This window comes from Bombina bombina, chromosome 1 (assembly GCF_027579735.1).
Source record: "Bombina bombina isolate aBomBom1 chromosome 1, aBomBom1.pri, whole genome shotgun sequence".
NCBI lineage: Eukaryota > Metazoa > Chordata > Amphibia > Anura > Bombinatoridae > Bombina > Bombina bombina.
Window position 1 is genome coordinate 751550765 of NC_069499.1, and position 19033 is coordinate 751569797.

Consider the following 19033-nt stretch of genomic DNA (forward strand, 5'->3'; position numbering starts at 1 on the left):
GCTCTCTCTCCCCCCTCTCTTTTGAGCTCTCTCCCCCCCTCTTTTGCGCTCTCCCCCCCCTCTTTTGCGCTCTCTCCCCCCCCTCTCTTTTGAGCTCTCTCCCCCCTCTCTTTTGCGCTCTCTCCCCCCCCTCTCTTTTGCGCTCTCAATCCCCCTCTCTTTTGTGCTCTCTCTTTCCTCCATCTCTTTTGCGCTCTCTCCCCTCTCTCTCCCTCCCCTTCTCTTTTGCGCTCTCTCTCCCCTTCTCTTTTGCGCTCTCTCCCCCTCTCTTTTGCACTCTCCCCCCCCCTTTTGCGCTCGCTCTCCCCCCCTTTTGCGCTCGCTCTCTCTCCTCTCTTTTGCGCTCGCTCTCTCTCCCCCTCTCTGTTGCGCTCTCTCTCTCCCCCTCTCTTTTGCGCTCTCTCTCTTTTGTGCTCTCTCTCCCCTCTTTTGCACTCTCTCTCTCCCCTGTCTTTTGCGCTCTCTCTCCCCCTCTCTTTTGCGCTCTCTTTCTCCCCCACTTTTGTGCTCTCTCTTCCCCCCACTTTTGTGCTCTCTCTCCCCCCTCTTTTGCTCTCTCTCCCCCCTCTTTTGCGCTCTCTCCCCCCCCCCACACACTTTTGTGCTCTCTCTCCCCCCTCTTTTGCGCTCTCTCTCTCCCTCTTTTGCGCTCTCTCCCCCCTCTTTGCGCTCTCTCTCTCCCCCCTCTCTCTCTCTGTCCCCTCTATTGCGTGACCGCACCTGGCCATGCCCCCTTCATGCCCGGCCACACCCCCTTCACTGCAATTCACACCTGCTCACGCCCACAAATTCATGTTAGAGGTCCATGGGATTCAAAATTGTGAGTTTAGTTTTCCCTGAGGTCGGTGACCCCTGGATTAGAGCAAGTTATTTTTTATTTTTTTATATTATGACCCTTTCCACATTTATATTACAATCTCAGGGTCTTTACTTTCTCTTTGCATGTAGAAAATCAAATTTCTTCACCATATACAGCAATCTACTTCATTTGTTTGGTGGATGAACTGAGAGGATGTCCTAAGAGTGGTCATTTGAGGATAAAATCCATCATCCTGATCTCATTGGCAAGTGTCAACTGTGCTGAGAGAAGTGATGTCATTTACATTTAGGGAAATAAATCAGTAATCTATAGTTCACAAGATAAGTATAGCTGGAAAGTGTAAGGTAAAACAGACTAATAAATTAGAAATAAGGCAAAAGATGGTTACTATAATGGTGTACAATCTAAATAACAAGACTTAACTACATTAACCAGTATTCCTTGCTATATTCTTAATAAATCATAAACAGCTTTGTTACTCTTTTATCCGTTTCAATAGGTCAACTACAGTACTTTATAAACTTACTGTGCAGCGTACCAAGCTGTGTGCCATTATATGAGGTTAATAATTAATAGACTGCTAAAAACGTCACCTCACGAAAACACACTGGGCTCATTACAAAAAGGCACCATAACTAGTGACGTTTTGTTTTATTTAAGTTTTTGTATCTACTTAATGTACGTCGTTAAATTTATATTACACAAAATGCAGATATAACTTTTTCTTCACTTCACGTGTATTTTTTTTTGTTTTGTTTTTTTAAATCACCATCAATAATCAAGCAGCATGTTGTGCCACATTTACTTTATACTGTATGTGCCATATCACTTTATGTACCGGCTGCAACAAGACTGATAGAAAGGCACCGGCGAACCCATGTAAAGATATTTAGGAAGTTCTAGTACATTTCGATCAAAAACCTTGAAGGACAACGCACTATTAATTGATACAACAATCGGAATAAAAGTTCTTTGTTCCAATAAACAATATATTCCAAGACCACATGATGAGCAAATTTGACTCAGCACTTACTATCACCTTTAATTGTTTGTTTGACGTCTACAACCGCGTCCAAAATAAATCTGTCAAACCTGCACCTGTTTCACTTCAAATGCATCCCGTGTCAGGCTGCCAGCGTCTGGCGTTTAGAATTATAAAAATGATCAATAACTGATGTCACATGTATTGAAATGTTATAATATCGCACAATTAATAATACATTACCTTATGTTAACTTTTTTATCCTGGTAAATCCTGAGTCCCTGCACATACAGGGTCGGTACATGAAGAATTGTGAAACAGAAGATCAATCATGACGTCACTGCTCTCTGATTGGTAGGCGCGGTTGTGGCCTGTCATGTGACTGAGGCTCTCCGCTTGCTTATACCTACTTGTGTATAGTCGCTCTGTTTTGCTGCGTTCGCTGTGATGGAGCCCTCTGTGTCTTTTATTGCCTTGTTTATGCTCGGTCTGGGTAAGTGTTATACGCTCAGGATGTTAATCGTAATAGTGCGGGAGGGCAGTAGGGTCCGGATATGGTTGAACTGGCCTAGGGTCAATGTGGATTGGCCCACTGTAGTTTAAATAGACGTTACAGATCACACTACTAAAGGTGAATCAGCATGAGATAAGTCACGAAAGAGGTAAATATGAATATTGCAGAGTGGGTGAGTTGCTTAAAGGGATATGAAACCCAAAAATTTTATTTCGTGGTTTGGATGGAACATACAATTTTAAACAACTTTCCAATTTACTTCCATTATGAAATTTGCTTCATTCTCTTGTTATCCTTTGCTGAAGGGACTGCATTGCACTACTGGCAGGATGCTGAACACATCTAGTTAGCCAATCACAAGAGACAAATGTGTGTAGGCACCAATTAGCAGCAGCTCCCACTAGTGTAGGATATGTGTGTATTCTTTTTCAACGAGGGATACCAAGTGAGCAAAGCACTTTTAAAAATAGAAGCAAATTTAACCCCTTAATGACCACAATGTACCCTGTATGTCACTGGTCGTTATGGGTTTTTTCAGGACATAATAGCACAAGTCTAGAAAGAACACGCTATTAATGCACTCCCCCCAGCAGGCTTTGTGGATTAGAGCAGTCTCAACGCTGGTGGCAAGACCGCGCTATAAAACAATTAAGTCCCAAAAAAAGGACAGTGACATACAGGGTACGTCGCTGGTCCTTAAGGGGTTAAGTGTCTTAAAATGACTTGTTCTATCTGAATCATGCAAGTTTAATGTTGACTTTCCAATCCCTTTAAAGGGATATGAAACCCACACCAATTTTCTTTCATGATTCAGATAGAGCATGTGATTTTTAAACCACTTTATAATTTTACTTCTATTATCATTTTTTTTCTTTGTTCTTTTGCTATCTTTTGTTGCTCTGGCCCATTTTTTCAGAGTACTATATGGCAGCAGTTTTGCAAGAGCACTAGATGGCAGAATTATTTCCTGCCATGTAGCGCTCCAGATTCTTACCTAGGTATCTCTTCAACACAGAATATCATTGTAACAAAGCAAATTTGAAAATAGAAGTAAATTGGGAACTTTTTAAAAATTGTGTGGTCTGTCTGAATCCCAAAATAATTTTTTGTTTTTCGTATGCCTTTAAAGTAGCAATGTCTTAAAAGTATGGATCTGGGGAGAACTGGAAGCTTTTACTCCTTGGTAGCATGAATGTAATTGCCCATGGTCAATCATTCATCCTTCAAAGTGGTGTATGCCTGAAGGATACATGATCTTGTATATCTGAAGAAGCGTTAAGTGAAACGCACGTCAGGGGTCTTTCTTGAGAGCCTTGTCTCTCTTTTTTTTAACATGCTTGTTGTAAACTGTTTTTAATGGTGAATAAATTTGGAGCTAGGAATAGTCACTGCATAAATAAGTGAATTTGCAGTCAGTTAAATAAGTGTGCGTGGAAAAGATAGGGGAGAAATAGTATGGTTTACAATTATTACATTCCCCTAAATGCCACCTTTATAAAGAAGCTAACAGCTCTGATCTATAAATTAGGTGATGGTAGTAACAAAGTGACTATATCATAGAAGTAGCCAATATTGGGGCTAATAATGTGTTTCCGTATAGACACAATGTTGCAACTAATATGATCTCAGGCTAAAACTGCAACATAGAATGGTCTAAATATAAGGTGCCTAAACCTCCTGTGTAACCAATAGTTGCTGGAGTGAATCGCTTGTACCTGAGAGAGCTTAAATTAGCTCTGCTATAATTTGTGTTATAAAGATTGGAGCAATATGATATGCTTCTTACTAGTTCGACTGCTTAAAGGGATAGGAAGGTAAAAATTAAACTTGCACTTCTATTTTCAAATGGGCTTCATTCTCTTAGTATCCCTTGTTAAAAAATGAATACGCACATATCATACACTAGTGGGAGCTGCTGCTAATTGGTGCCTGCACACATTTGTCTCTTGTTATTGGATAACTAGATGTGTTCAGCTTTCTGTCAGTAGTGCAATGATGTCCCTTCAGCAATGGATAACAAGAGAATGAAGAAAATTGGATAATAGAATTAAATTGGAAAGTTGTTTAAAATTGTATGTTCTATCTGAATCCTAAAAGAAAAATTTGGGGTTCACTATCCCTTTGTTGTATCACTTATAAAATATCAGAGAACAGTTAATGTTCTCTAATATTGTATAAGTGTCTGAAAACTGTACAGGTTCTAATTTTAAAATATTCATAGGAGCCCCAAACAACTCCCTCCCGCCTTTGACATGTTTCGCCAAATTGTTATCTCAAAAGGCTCCCATTTCTTTCATGTAATTAGCAAGAGTCCATGAGCTAGTGACGTATGGGATATACATTCCTACCAGGAGGGGCAAAGTTTCCCAAACCTTAAAATGCCTATAAATACACCCCTCACCACACCCACAATTCAGTTTTACAAACTTTGCCTCCGATGGAGGTGGTGAAGTAAGTTTGTGCTAGATTCTACGTTGATATGCGCTCCGCAGCAAGTTGGAGCCCGGTTTTCCTCTCAGCGTGCAGTGAATGTCAGAGGGATGTGAGGAGAGTATTGCCTATTTGAATGCAGTGATCTCCTTCTAAGGGGTCTATTTCATAGGTTCTCTGTTATCGGTCGTAGAGATTCATCTCTTACCTCCCTTTTCAGATCGACGATATACTCTTATATATACCATTACCTCTACTGATTCTCGTTTCAGTACTGGTTTGGCTATCTGCTATATGTAGATGAGTGTCCTGGGGTAAGTAAGTCTTATTTTCTGTGACACTCCTAGCTATGGTTGGGCACTTTGTTTATAAAGTTCTAAATATATGTATTCAAACATTTATTTGCCTTGACTCAGAATGTTCAACTTTCCTTATTTTTCAGACAGTCAGTTTCATATTTGGGATAATGCATTTTAATTTAACATTTTTTACCTTAAAATTTGACTTTTTCCCTGTGGGCTGTTAGGCTCGCGGGGGCTGAAAATGCTTCATTTTATTGCGTCATTCTTGGCGCGGACTTTTTTGGCGCAAAAATTCTATTTCCGTTTCCGGCGTCATACGTGTCGCCGGAAGTTGCGTCATTCTTTGACGTTATTTTGCGCCAAAAATGTCGGCGTTCCGGATGTGGCGTCATTTTTGGCGCCAAAAAGCATTTAGGCGCCAAATAATGTGGGCGTCTTATTTGGCGCGAAAAAATATGGGCGTCACTTTTGTCTCCACATTATTTAAGTCTCATTTTTTATTGCTTCTGGTTGCTAGAAGCTTGTTCTTTGGCATTTTTTCCCATTCCTGAAACTGTCATTTAAGGAATTTGATCAATTTTGCTTTATATGTTGTTTTTTTCTTTTACATATTGCAAGATGTTCCACGTTGCAACTGAGTCAGAAGTTACTTCAGGAAAGTCACTGCACAGTGCTGGAGCTACCAAGCTAAGTGTATCTGCTATAAACTTTTGGTATCTGTTTCTCCAGCTGTTATTTGTATTGCATGTCATGTCAAACTTATTAATGCAGATAAAATTTCCTTTAGTACTGTTACATTACCTGTTGCTGTTCCGTCAACATCTAATTTTCAGAGTGTTCCTGATAACATAAGAGATTTTATTTTTTAAATCCATTAAGAAGGCTATGTCTGTTATTTCTCCTTCTAGTATACATAAAAGTCTTTTAAAACTTCTCTTTTTTCAGATGAATTTTTAAATGAACATCATCATTCTGATACTGATAATGGTTCTTCTGGTTCAGAGGTTTCTGTCTCAGAGGTTGATGCTGATAAATCTTTGTATTTGTTCAAGATGGAATTTATTCGTTCTTTACTTAAAGAAGTGTTATTTGCATTAGAAATAGAGGATTCTGGTCCTCTTGATTCTAAATGTAAACGTTTAAATAAGGTTTTTAAATCTCCTGTAGTTATTCCAGAAGTGTTTTATCTCCCTGATGCTATTTCTGAAGTAATTTCCAGGGAATGGAATAATTTGGGTAATTTATTTACTCCTTCTAGACGTTTAAGCAAATTATATCCTGTGCCATCTGACAGATTAGAGTTTTTTGAGACAAAAATCCCTAAGGTTATGGGGCTATCTCTACTCCTGCTAATGTACTACTATTCCTACGGCAGATAGTACTTCATTTAAGGATCCTTTAGATAGGAAAATTGAATCCTTTCTAAGAAAAGCTTACTTATGTTCAGGTAATCTTCTTAGACCTGCTATATTTTTAGCGGATGTTGCTGCAGCTTCAACTTTTTGATTAGAAGCTTTAGAGCAACAAGTAACAGATCATAATTTTATAGCATTATTATTATTCTATAACATGCTAATAATTTTATTGGTGATACCATCTTTTGATATCATTAGAGTTGATGTCAGGTATATGTCTCTAGCTATTTTAGCTAGAGAAGCTTTATGGATTAAACTTGGAATGCTGACATGTCTTCTAAGTCATCTTTGCTTTCCCTTTCTTTCCAGGGTAAATAATCATTTTAGTTCCTTTCCTTACAAGGAACAAAAGCCTGATCCTTCATCCTCAGGAGCGGTATCAGTTTGGAAACTATTTCCAGTTTGGAATATATCCAAGCCTTATAGAAACCTATAGCCAGCTCCTAAGTACCTATGAAGGTGCGGCCCTTATTCCAGCTCAGCTGGTATGGGGCAGATTACGTTTTCTTCAAAGAAATTTGGATCAATTCCGTTCTTAATCTCTGGTTTCAGAAACATTGTTTCAGAAAGGTACAGAATTGGCTTCAAGTTAAGGCCTCCTGCTAAGAGATTCTTTTCTTTCCCGTGTCCCAGTTAACACAGCAAAGGCTCAGCATTTCTGTAATGTGTTTCAGATCTAGAGTTGGCTGGAGTATTTATGCCAGTTCCAGTTCTGGAACAGGGGCTGGGGTTTTATTTTATCTCTTCATTTGTACCAAAGAAGGTCAATTCCTTCAGACCAGTTCCGGATCTGTCATTATTGAATCGTTATGTTAGGATACCAACATTCAAGATGGTTACTGTAGGACTATCCTGCCTTTTGTTTAGCAAGGGCATTATATGTCTACAATAGATTTACAGGATGTGTATCTGCATATTCCGATTCATCCAGATCACTTTTAGTGTCTGAGATTCTCTTTTTAGACAAGCATTACCAGTTTTGTGGCTCTACCGTTTGGTCTAGCCTCAGTTCCAAGAATTTTTTTCAAAGGTTCTCGGTGCCCCTTTTTTCTGTAATCAGAGAATAGGGTTTTGGTATTTCCTTATTTGGACGATATCTTGGTACTTGCTCAGTCTTCTCATTTTCGAAGAATCTCATACGAATCGACTTGTGTTGTTTCTTCAAGTTCATGGTTGGAGGATCAATTTACCATTCAGTTCATTGATTCCTCAGACAAGGGTAACCTTTTTAGGTTTTTGTACATAAATTCAGTGTCTATGACTCTGTCCTTGTCAGACAAGAGAAGTTTAACATTGATATCAGCTTGTCAAAACCTTCAGTCACAATCATTCCCTTTGGTAGCCTTATGCATGGAAATGTTGGGTCTTAGGACTGCCGCATCAGATGCGATCTCCTTTGCTCGTTTTCACATGCGACCTCTTCAGCTCTGTATGCTGACCCAATGGTGCAGGGATTACTCAAAGATATCTCAATTAATATCTTTAAACCGATTTTACAACACTCTCTGACATGGTGGACAGATCACCATCGTTTAGTTCAGGGGGCTTCTTTGTTCTTCCGACCTGGACTATAATCTCAACAGATGCAAGTCTTACAGGTTGGGGAGCTGTGTGGGGGTATCTGACGGCACAAGGGGTTTGGGAATCTCAGGAGGTGAGATTTCCGATCAATATTTTGGAACTCCGTGCAATTTTCAGAGCTTCAGTCTTGGCCTCTTCTCAAGAGAGAGTTGTTCATTTGTTTTCAGATAGACAATGTCACAACTGTGGCATACATCAATCATCAAGGAGGGACTCACAGTCCTCTGGCTATGAAAGAAGTATCTCGAATTTTGGTTTGGGTGGAATCCAGCTCCTGTCTAATCTCTGTGGTTCATATCCCAGGTATGGACAATTGGAAAGCGGATTATCTCAGTCGCCAAACGTTGCATCCGGGCGAATGGTCTCTTCACCCAGAGGTATTTCTTCAGATTGTTCTAATGTGGGAACTTCCAGAAATAGATCTGATGGCTTCTCATCTAAACAAGAAACTTCCCAGGTATCTGTCCAGATCCCGGGATCCTCAGGCGGAGGCAGTGGATGCATTATCACTTCCTTGGAAGTATCATCCTGCCTATATCTTTCCGCCTCTAGTTCTTTTTCCAAGAGTAATCTCCAAGATTCTGAAGGAATGCTCGTTTGTTCTGCTGGTAGCTCCGGCATGGCCTCACAGGTTTTGGTATGCGGATCTTGTCCGGATGGCCTCTTGCCAACCGTGGACTCTTCCGTTAAGACCAGACCTTTTGTCTCAAGGTCCTTTTTTCCATCAGGATCTCAAATCCTTAAATTTAAAGGTATGGAGATTGAACGCTTGATTCTTGGTCAAAGAGGTTTCTCTGACTCTGTGATTAATACTATGTTACAGGCTCGTAAATCTGTATCCAGAGAGATATATTATAGAGTCTGGAAGACTTATATTTCTTGGTGTCTTTCTCATCATTTTTCTTGGCATTCTTTTAGAATACCGAGAATATTACAGTTTCTTCAGGATGGTTTAGATAAGGGTTTGTCCGCAAGTTCTTTGAAAGGTCAAATCTCTGCTCTTTCTGTTCTTTTTCACAGACAGATTGCTATTCTTCCTGATATTCATTGTTTTGTACAATCTTTGGTTCGTATAAAGCCTGTCATTAAGTCAATTTCTCCTCCTTGGAGTTTGAATTTGGTTCTGGGGGCTCTTCAAGCTCCTCCATTTGAACCTATGCATTCATTGGATATTAAATTACTTTCTTGGAAAGTTTTGTTCCTTTTGGCCATCTCTTCTGCCAGAAGAGTTTCTGAATTATCTGCTCTTTCTTGTGAGTCTCCTTTTCTGATTTTTCATCAGGATAAGGCGGTGTTGCGAACTTCTTTTGAATTTTTACCTAAGTTGTGAATTCCAACAACATTAGTGGAGACATTGTGGTTCCTTCATTATGTCTTAATCCTAAGAATTCTAAGGAGAAATCGTTGCATTCTTTGGATGTTATTAGAGCTTTGAAATATTATGTTGAAGCTACTAAGTCTTTCCGAAAGACTTCAAGTTTATTTGTTATCTTTTCCGGGTTTTGAAAGGCCAGAAAACTTCTGCCATTTCTTTGGCATCTTGGTTGAAATCTTTAATTCATCTTGCCTATGTTGAGTCGGGTAAGACTCCGCCTCATAGGATTACAGCTCATTCTACTAGGTCAGTTTCTACTTCCTGGGCGTTTAGGAATGAAGCTTCGGTTGATCAGATTTGCAAAGCGGCAACTTGGTCCTCTTTGCATACTTTTACCAAATTCTACCATTTTGTTGTATTTTCTTCTTCTGAAGCAGTTTTTGGTAGAAAAGTACTTCAGGCAGCGTTTTCAGTTTGAATCTTCTGCTTATGTTTTTTCATTAAACTTTATTTTGGGTGTGGATTATTTTCAGCAGGAATTGGCTGTCTTTATTTTATCCCTCCCTCTCTAGTGACTCTTGTGTGGAAAGATCCACATCTTGGGTAGTCATTATCCCATACGTCACTAGCTCATGGACTCTTGCTAATTACATGAAAGAAAACATAATTTATGTAAGAACTTACCTGATAAATTCATTTCTTTCATATTAGCAAGAGTCCATGAGGCCCGCCCTTTTTTTGTGGTGGTTATGATTTTTTTGTATAAAGCACAATTATTCCAATTCCTTATTTTATATGCTTTCGCACTTTTTTCTTATCACCCCACTTCTTGGCTATTCGTTAAACTGAATTGTGGGTGTGGTGAGGGGTGTATTTATAGGCATTTTAAGGTTTGGGAAACTTTGCCCCTCCTGGTAGGAATGTATATCCCATACGTCACTAGCTCATGGACTCTTGCTAATATGAAAGAAATGAATTTATCAGGTAAGTTCTTACATAAATTATGTTTTTTGGCATTTTTTAGCCATAATCTCTTTTTTGGTCATGGTGTAACGTGACTTTTTTTTTTTTTAATGGCATTGTTCACTTCAAGAGTGTGTGTGTATATATATATATATATATATATATATATATATATATATATATATATATATATATATATATATATATATATATATATATATATATATATATATATATATATATATATATATATATATGTGTATATATATATATATATATATATATATATATATATAGTGAGGGTGTTACTGGAATGTTTTTATTGTTTAAATATTTAGATAATCCTTTTATTACCCATTCCCTAGTTTTGCAAATCCAACACTGTTATATTAATATACTTTTTACCTCTAACTACCTTGTAACTAAGCCTTTGCAGACTTCCCCCTTTTTGCAGTTCTTTTTACAAACTTGCATTTCAGCCAATTAGTGCAGACTCATGCATAACTCCTCTGGAGTGAGCACAGTGTTATCTATATTGCCCACATGAACTAGCATTGTCTAGCTGTGAAAAGCTAATTCAAGGGGTTAGGAATTATAGCAAATCTGATGATAAAAGTAAATGGGAAAGTTGTTTAAAGGACCATTAAACTTGACATTACAACAATGTATAAAATGCTATTGCAAGTGAAACATTATTGCATTATACATTCATTATTTATTTTGCTGTAAAATAAATTTTCAAAATTGTGCTTGTTTCTTTTTTCTCCCAGGGAGGTTTGGGTTAATTATTTTATCCAATTTATGTAAGCTTTTGTTTATTTCACCCCCCCCCCCTAAGATTCTCAGCAGTCACATGTTTTAAAAGGTGGATTATCAGTTTTGCATCAACAATCATGAAAGGAGAAGCATTCTTTGCAATAGTAACTAAGTTGAATCAGTGTTAAACCAAGAGATAAGGGCAGGCTTCTCCAGTCTCTCTCAACTGCACATGTGCAAACAAAGTTTGTGCTATATCTGAATATTAGTTTGTGATTGGTTAACAAGGATTATTTTGTTCTGGGGGACAGGGAAATCAGTGCAATGAATAAACATAAAACAATATACTCAATTGACAAAATAAAGCTACTGTTTTCATTGCAAAGTTATTCTCAGATAGGAAGGTTCAAAATCATGTAGTTTATAATTTTTGTTTAGTAGTCCTTTAAAATTGCATGCCCTATTTAAATTATGAAAGTTTTCAATTTTGACTTGACTGTCCCTTTAAGTATTGGCTATAGAAGAGCTCTGTAAACATAGCAAGCAGAATAATCTACAGTCCCAGTGGGAGGTAGTAGACGAGTAATAAAATATACATTTGTAATTGTTCTAAGTATTTAGCTTTGGCTTACAGATAATATAAAGAAGCGTGTGTAGAAAATGGTAAAATAAGGATATCTGATTTCGCTGCAATCTCCACAAATTTGAATGGGTTGTGGTTTCAAAGAACAAAACCAGCTATTTCATGTACAAAAATAAACCGTAAGAAGCACATTTTTTTTAAATGCATTTTATACTCTGCAGCTGGTGTAACAAGTGCTTGGAAACACATTTAGGAAACTATTTTACAGTACGTTGGTGCTTTGTTGTAGAGAGTGGGAGTTTATGTACTTTATTTAGCAGAGGGACTTGCTACATGTTAGTTTCAAGCTCTTTTAACAATGGCAATTGGACACCACAGTGTTTCCAGTTGACATGGTGTCTTTCACCTTTAAAGGTACAAATGCTTCATTCTGTAGCTATTGGCCTGTTTTCATAGATAAATTAAATCCCTGTTTATTTTCTTTCCATTTTCCTTCCTTTTATTTGCATTACACTGCTAAATAGACATTCTTATATTTTTTTTATTTTTAAAAAAGCATGCCCCATCTTTGCATTACTAAGTGATCCTGTGTTAAAGTGCTCCACATATTTGTAAAGTCTTATCCTAACTAGCATATCAATATGCTTTTTTATTTATCAATTCATCAGCAAACTGAATAATTTTAAATCCTATTCCTTCTACTTTACCGTATTGAAATCAGCCTCTCTAAGATTTTTGAAGCTTCTTCTTTGAGTGGCATCTGTTCTAGCCAATCAGAGCCTTACCATGCGCCCCATGTAAAATTTTATCTTCACGCTACTGTGCTCGGAACGCTGTCATTTTATTGAAATGCGCATGCGCTACAAGCAACTTACGCTATTTGTGCAACAGAACTGGAGCGTGCAGATAGACTTTTACATGGGGCGCATGGTAAGGCTTTGATTGGCTAGAACAGATGCCACTCAAAGAAGGAGCTTCAAAAATCTTAGAGAGAGGCTAAATTCAATACGGTAACGTAGCAGGAATAAAAGTAAAAATATTCAGTGTGCTGATGAATTGATTAATAAAACATATCGATATGCTAGTTAGGAAAAGACCTTTACAAATATGTGGAGCGCTTTGGCCGAATTTGCCATCACTTTAAATACATATGTAAGTTCCTACTTGAGATCCGCAAGCACTGCAGCTCCTAAACATTTTTGGGAAAGGGGCATTGTGCTATAAACTGTTCCCACTGAATTATTTTATTATATTGTATAGCCCCTTAAACTTTTTTATTTTTTTATTTGAAATATTTGCTTTTACCTATTGAAACCACCACTTGTACTGAAAATGTCATTATTGGCTAAAGAGAAGCTATGAAATCAAGAGGCAAAGGCAGAAGTCAACCTCCCATTGAGGCGTTGGATAAAAAGCCGTCTATTCAAAAGTGTGTCCCTGTATTATCTTTGAATACAATGAATTCACTGGCTGCTTGCGTGGATGCAGTGTCACTTTAAACCCATAGTTAGCTAGTCAGTAATGCAAAATTTGCATGCTGTAATGAACTAGAGTATGTCATTTTTCTATTAGAATGTCTCTTTAATGTGCTGTAAGGTCACAATTGATGCCAATTTACAGGAATCAAAGTTGAATTTGCAATGTAAAGTTGTCTGTCTTCTGACGCATTTTTTTGCATTACCTATGGATATAGAAAAGATCTGTTCATTATCACTGTAAGATAACGTAATAACTGTCATGTGACCTGCTTCTGATATGCACCTGATAGTTCCCCTCTAGGGGAAGAAAACATGTTGAATTGTTCTTGTGGCAGGTGTTGTGTTAATGTGCCTGTAAACTTTTTTTTTTTTTTTTTTTTTTTTTTTATTCATCAGCCCACTTGTTAGATTATTTTTTGTTTGCATCAACATTTGTCACCAAGAGCTGGTCTGTTTGTCAGTGATGTCATGCAGTATGTCATTGGTGTCACTTGGGGTAGACAGACAGTAGGAAGATTTTGTTTATTCTTGTATTGCTAACCTTTACTAAAGTATATTTGTAAAAATTGTATTTCCTTTTAGAGAGGTATAGTGGTGTGTATTTGAGTTTTAGATGCTTTGGGTAGAGTATAAAATCAAACTTGCATGATTCACATCGAGCATATCTTTTTAAGACACCTTTTTAAATTCACTTCTATTCAAATGTACTTTGTTGGAAAAAAATATGTACATATCCTACACTAGTTGGTGATTGGTTCCTGCACACATTTTGTCTCTTGTGGCTGAACACATCTAGTCAGCCAATCACATCTCAGTAGTGTATTGCTGCTCCTTCTGCAAAGGACATCAAGGGAATGAAGCAAATTTTGATTAAAAAAAAAAAGTAAATTGGAAAGTTGTTAAAAATGAATATGTTCTGAGTCCTGAAAGGATAAAGTTCCATGCTCCTTTAAGCATTTGAAAATCCAAGTGTTATTTATAAAATTCAGGCAGTTATTTTCGTGCCTTGAGTCACTATGGGAAGGTATTAGTCTCTTTGGAGGTTTCGGTAATTTTATTCTCTGGGAATAGATTCTTGAATAACAACGTAGAGTCAAGGTTATTAAAAGGTCAGTCCAACTTGGGTGTTAGTCACATTTCATAATACTTACTGATTATTGGCTCCTAATCCTATAGTAACATATCACGCCAGTTATATATGCAGATAGCCTTAACACAAGAAAACAATTGCATATTTTATTTATTTATATTTTGAGACAACTTTATTTTTCTTGCATTCTGTATAGGAGTGCCCATTTCAGACAACCAAGACTAATCTGCAGAGGTAGATTGTGCTGTTTCACACTGGGTTGATAAGTCTGTGTGCTGTCACTGTTGTATAAGTTTAGTCATGTGACCTCTTGCTGTAATATGTATATTGATGTGACTAATATGTATAGACTGTTGTAATGTTTATTTATTATTATTATGTGACTTTGTAGTTATTCTTCATTGGGCCATGTAAGTTTGTAAAACTGTGGTGGAAGAAATGTGTGATATGTATTCCCTTGTTAAATTCTTTTAAACCTTTTTGAGTGTATGCCCAAATAATATTCCCAAAGCTGGAATTCCAAAATCAAAACTTTAATTTTTTTTTTTTTTTAATTAAACTATCTATATATATATATATATATATATATATCTATCTCTGTACGTCACAAAAGTATTACTAATGATATAAAACTACCTTTAGTTGCATGTATAAGCTGTATTATATTTTAAATATTGCTTAAATGACATAAGATATTGTTGTTTACACTTCGTTCCGTGTCCTCCCCCCAACTGTCCCATTTTAAAGATGCAAATATTCCAAAATTCAAACCTTTTCTGTTCCCAAGCAGTTTGGATAAAGGGTTTTCTACCTGTGTATAATTAAAAATTAAATTTTTAAAGCGACATGAAACCTAAAATTTCTTTAATGATTCAGATACAGCATGCAATTTATAATGACTTTCTAATTTACTTATAATATCAAATTTTCTTTAGTAGAGAGGGGGGGGCAGTCTCAATTTATCGAATGGGGCATACTTGTTCACCCCTGTCTGCCTGGCTTTTCTGGCGGGCAGCAATCCACTGCCCACATTTATCATTGCACATGAGCGCTCCTGTGGAACCCCAAACTGACAATCTCCATAGTCGGAAAAGAGACTGAAATTCTCCACCTAAGAGGTTAACAGGGAAGGGAAAAATCCTGACAGTCGAGGTGGAGAAAAGGGCTTGATAAATCAAGCCCAGCATGAGAGAGAGATTTTATTTTTGTTTTAAATTTATTTAAACTAATTGCTGTAAGTAAAAAATAATTTGATACACTTCTCAATTGAATGTAGGAACCAGATTACAGTTTATTCATGTCCATGTTATAGAATGGCAAAATAAACTATTAGTAGTAATTATTAATTCTGGAGTAAACGGGTTGAAAAAATTCAAATTAAGGACACAGCAAGAATATTAATGTATAATGTAGAAAAGTCCAAAAACATGTATGGGACATTAAATGGCAGCAATTTAACAATAATGCTTTTACAGGGGCAATAAACACCTTTAGCTTAATATAAGCAGACATATTACACATAGGCCACATTACTTTAGCCTTATGCTAAATATGTGCACATCTGTTGGTGGTTACAAAATTCTTGTGTAGCATTTAAGTAAGTTGGCATGTACAGTAATATATTGAGTTTTGCCCAATGTTTGTTTTACCGTCAGTGTTAATGTTGCCATACGATTGCACAAGTATGCAATTTAATACTTCTTGATTTCTCCCACGCTCCCTTGAGAGGACAAAATGCAATATCTGTGCCATTTTCAAAATGCTGAAAATTTTTTTAAACCAGCTATTTGATTTGCTTTTTGGCTTTTTAGGGAACTTGGAATAAAGAACAATTCTACACAAAAGGAAGAGAGGTGTTCAAATGTTCTTCTTTATGACTTTGAAATAACCCTGCAAAGTACAAAGTTTTTCTTTATTATCCTGATCTGAAATGACGGTTATAAACTGGTATCCTGTTTTTAAAGGTTTACTCATTTTTCATCTGAACTTAACATAAACATTTCTGTTTTATCAAACAGGGCTCTTCAGCTCCCAAGCTTTTGATATTGAAATAAAAGATGCCTCCAATCAGACCTGTATTAACGCCAGCCTAATGGTGAATTTCACAATACAGTATGAAACGAGCACCAATCAATTTGTAAGTCACCTGTGTCATAGCCTATAAAGTGATAAGGAGATATGATCTCATATAGATTTTTCTTTGATTGGCAACTATTGATTAGATCTGAAGTGTTTTTAGACAGCCAGTGTGGATATTTGCACTGAGAGTGTGATCTGAAACTGTGCAAGGCATGCTGGCAGCTATTAAAAATGTTTCCAATGTATTTTATACACTTTCTCCCCCCCCCCTCCCTATTATTGAATGCCATATTGTATGGGTAGTTACAACAAAACTCTTAGACATTTTTCTAGCATAGCCCTAAAGGGGCAGTAACTTAAAATATAAACTTTCATGATTCAGATAGCATGACATTTTAACAGCAAGGGGTTTAAAGGGCTCTAACCGTGCAAGTCTCACAAATAGTGGCGAGACTATGATGTTTCTTCATGCTCAAAGGAACATGACACATTTTTCATTCATTATTCATACAGAACATGTAATGTAAAACAACTTTCCAATTTACTTCTATTTTCTAATTTGCTTAGTTCTCTTGATTTCCTTATTTGAAAAGAGTAGCTAGGCAGGCTCAGGAACAGGTTGAGCGCTTCTCTCTTTATTTATGAAAATGATGCCCCCGAGGGAAGTCTCCCTAAGCGTGATGCAGGAAACCAGACATGGACCCATTGTTCAGTGTACCTAGAGGGATATTGGTGCACCTCACTGATGAGCCCAAAACGTACGTCTGGGGTCTTGCCGTTTCTCTTTTTCAGAGAGGGATTGCTTGGTATTTTGGGACTGTGTACTGCACTGTTTAGTCAGTATCAGACTGATATACTGCAGGATAGTTCTTCTCTGTGAAAGGCACATGTTGAGGAAAAAGAGGCTGCTTCTTGGGTGGTAACTAGCCATAGAACAAGCTATTATGTTATTGCTCGTTCCCAGGTAAAGCGCTTCTCTCTTTATTTTTGTTAAACACAGACTGTAGTTGAACATAAAAAGCATTATTACATAATTAGAGATACAAATGCCACAACTTAGTGATTATTTAGTTGCATATGTAATTTAATGCTATGTAGAATAATAAACTGTCTATAACTAATGCAATGTATAATTTTTTTTATTAAATGGACAGTAAAGTTAAAAATATAGAACATGCAATTTAAACCATGGTAATGGTTCTACCATGTTGCAAACGCTGCAGCCATAGAGTGCTATATACACGTGCATGTTTCCTTATTCTTATGAGCCTACCTGGGTTTTCACTTCAACAAAGGATACCAAAAGAACAAAGCAAATGTGAGAATAGAAGTAAATTGGAAAATTGTTGAAATATCTGAATCATGAAAGTTTAATTGTGCCTTTTACTGTCCCTTTTTTAAGCTAAGCTGGACATGTAGATAAGTTACTCTTTAGCTCCCTCATATTCTAGTAATAGATGCTAAAGGTTTGTTTAATCTTCACTTCTTCTATATTAGACTTATTGAATGTAAACTATTAAGTAAGTTACAAAGCAATGAGGTTAATCAAGTGAACATAAGCACAACGGTGCCTTTAGGAAGAATGTGTGAATGTTTAATCCATACAAAGCAGCACTGCGGCAAAGGTATATCTCAATTACAGGTCAACTCCTGCAAATGTATCTTGGTTTACTGTTCGTTTCCTGGAAATGTGAAACCTTTGCTTATTGCAACTTTCTCTCCTTCTCCTCAGAAAAATGTAACATCTGAAATTCCCAGTAAAGTGACTACAACAGGAAGTCATTGTGGCGGCGAAGGTGAAGATCCTTTACTGCTGGTTGGATTTGGGAATAATTACACCTGGAGCCTGAACTTTACAAAGAATGACACTATGTACAGAGGAAGTGTGCTCACGTTTACCTACAACACAAATGATACAGATCTTTTTCCAGACGCCCTAAGAAAAGGTAAAGTTATACATTTGGGTTTCACTTTGGAACTGATAAAGATATATTCATTGCTATAAATTGATTCACTTCCCATATATAACCATATTCAGAAGCCACACTATTCAGTGGGGCCCACGTCTTATGACAGCACCTGAAATGGTATTTTAGTTTTGCGCCCACTTGGAGGAAGCGGAGAGATATTTTAAACTTTTTAGTTGTTGTTGTTGTTGTTGTTGTCGTCATCTTCCAGTCTCCTACACTTTCAATGTCCTGCCTTTTGGAGATGCAGCAAGATTTGAAGCTATGTTCCTTTTGTAGTGAATTTACATCTGGCCCTTTTTTTTTTTTATTTTTTAGTATATTGACAATTTTAAAGTAAAAAGAAATAAACAAGATTCCTACTAAACCAAACCATCAATTACTTCCAAACCTATAGAACAGTATTGATTGATAGCATTTTAACAAACCTTTTTATATAATGAAAGATCATATATAAATAACTTTTTTTTTTATTTTCTTGAAATAGAAAAAAGAAATGAAGGCTTGCAGGCTTCTCTATATATACAATAAAACAATATATAATAACCTAAATAAGGCAGCTCTATTATAATAAATTACTCTCTTTATCTGTATTTCCTAATCAGTCCTCCAGGCCTTATCATTTATTTCAGAAATCTCTTCCCCCAACCCTCCTAGTTGGTGCAGCTGGTTCCCCACCCCTTTCCTTTAAAGCCAATCGGTAGCCATATGTCTAGCCTTTTGACACTAAGCAGCCATGGTTTCCTCTCTAGACAACC

The 19033-nt window shown here is 36.9% G+C and overlaps 1 protein-coding gene across 3 annotated transcripts in view; it reads left to right on the plus strand.

Annotated features, from left to right (window-relative positions):
* The first annotated feature begins 2161 nt into the window (after positions 1–2161).
* The window catches only part of LAMP2 (lysosomal associated membrane protein 2), a 275991-nt gene continuing 259119 nt past the window's right edge, over positions 2162–19033 (plus strand). For all 3 annotated transcript variants that reach the window (XM_053699286.1, XM_053699288.1, XM_053699287.1), the window contains exons 1-3: positions 2162–2295; positions 16248–16366; positions 18041–18254. In XM_053699286.1, the coding sequence (XP_053555261.1) occupies positions 2250–2295; positions 16248–16366; positions 18041–18254 (379 nt within the window). In that variant the 5' untranslated portion in view covers positions 2162–2249. The remainder of the gene's footprint in view (positions 2296–16247; positions 16367–18040; positions 18255–19033) is intronic.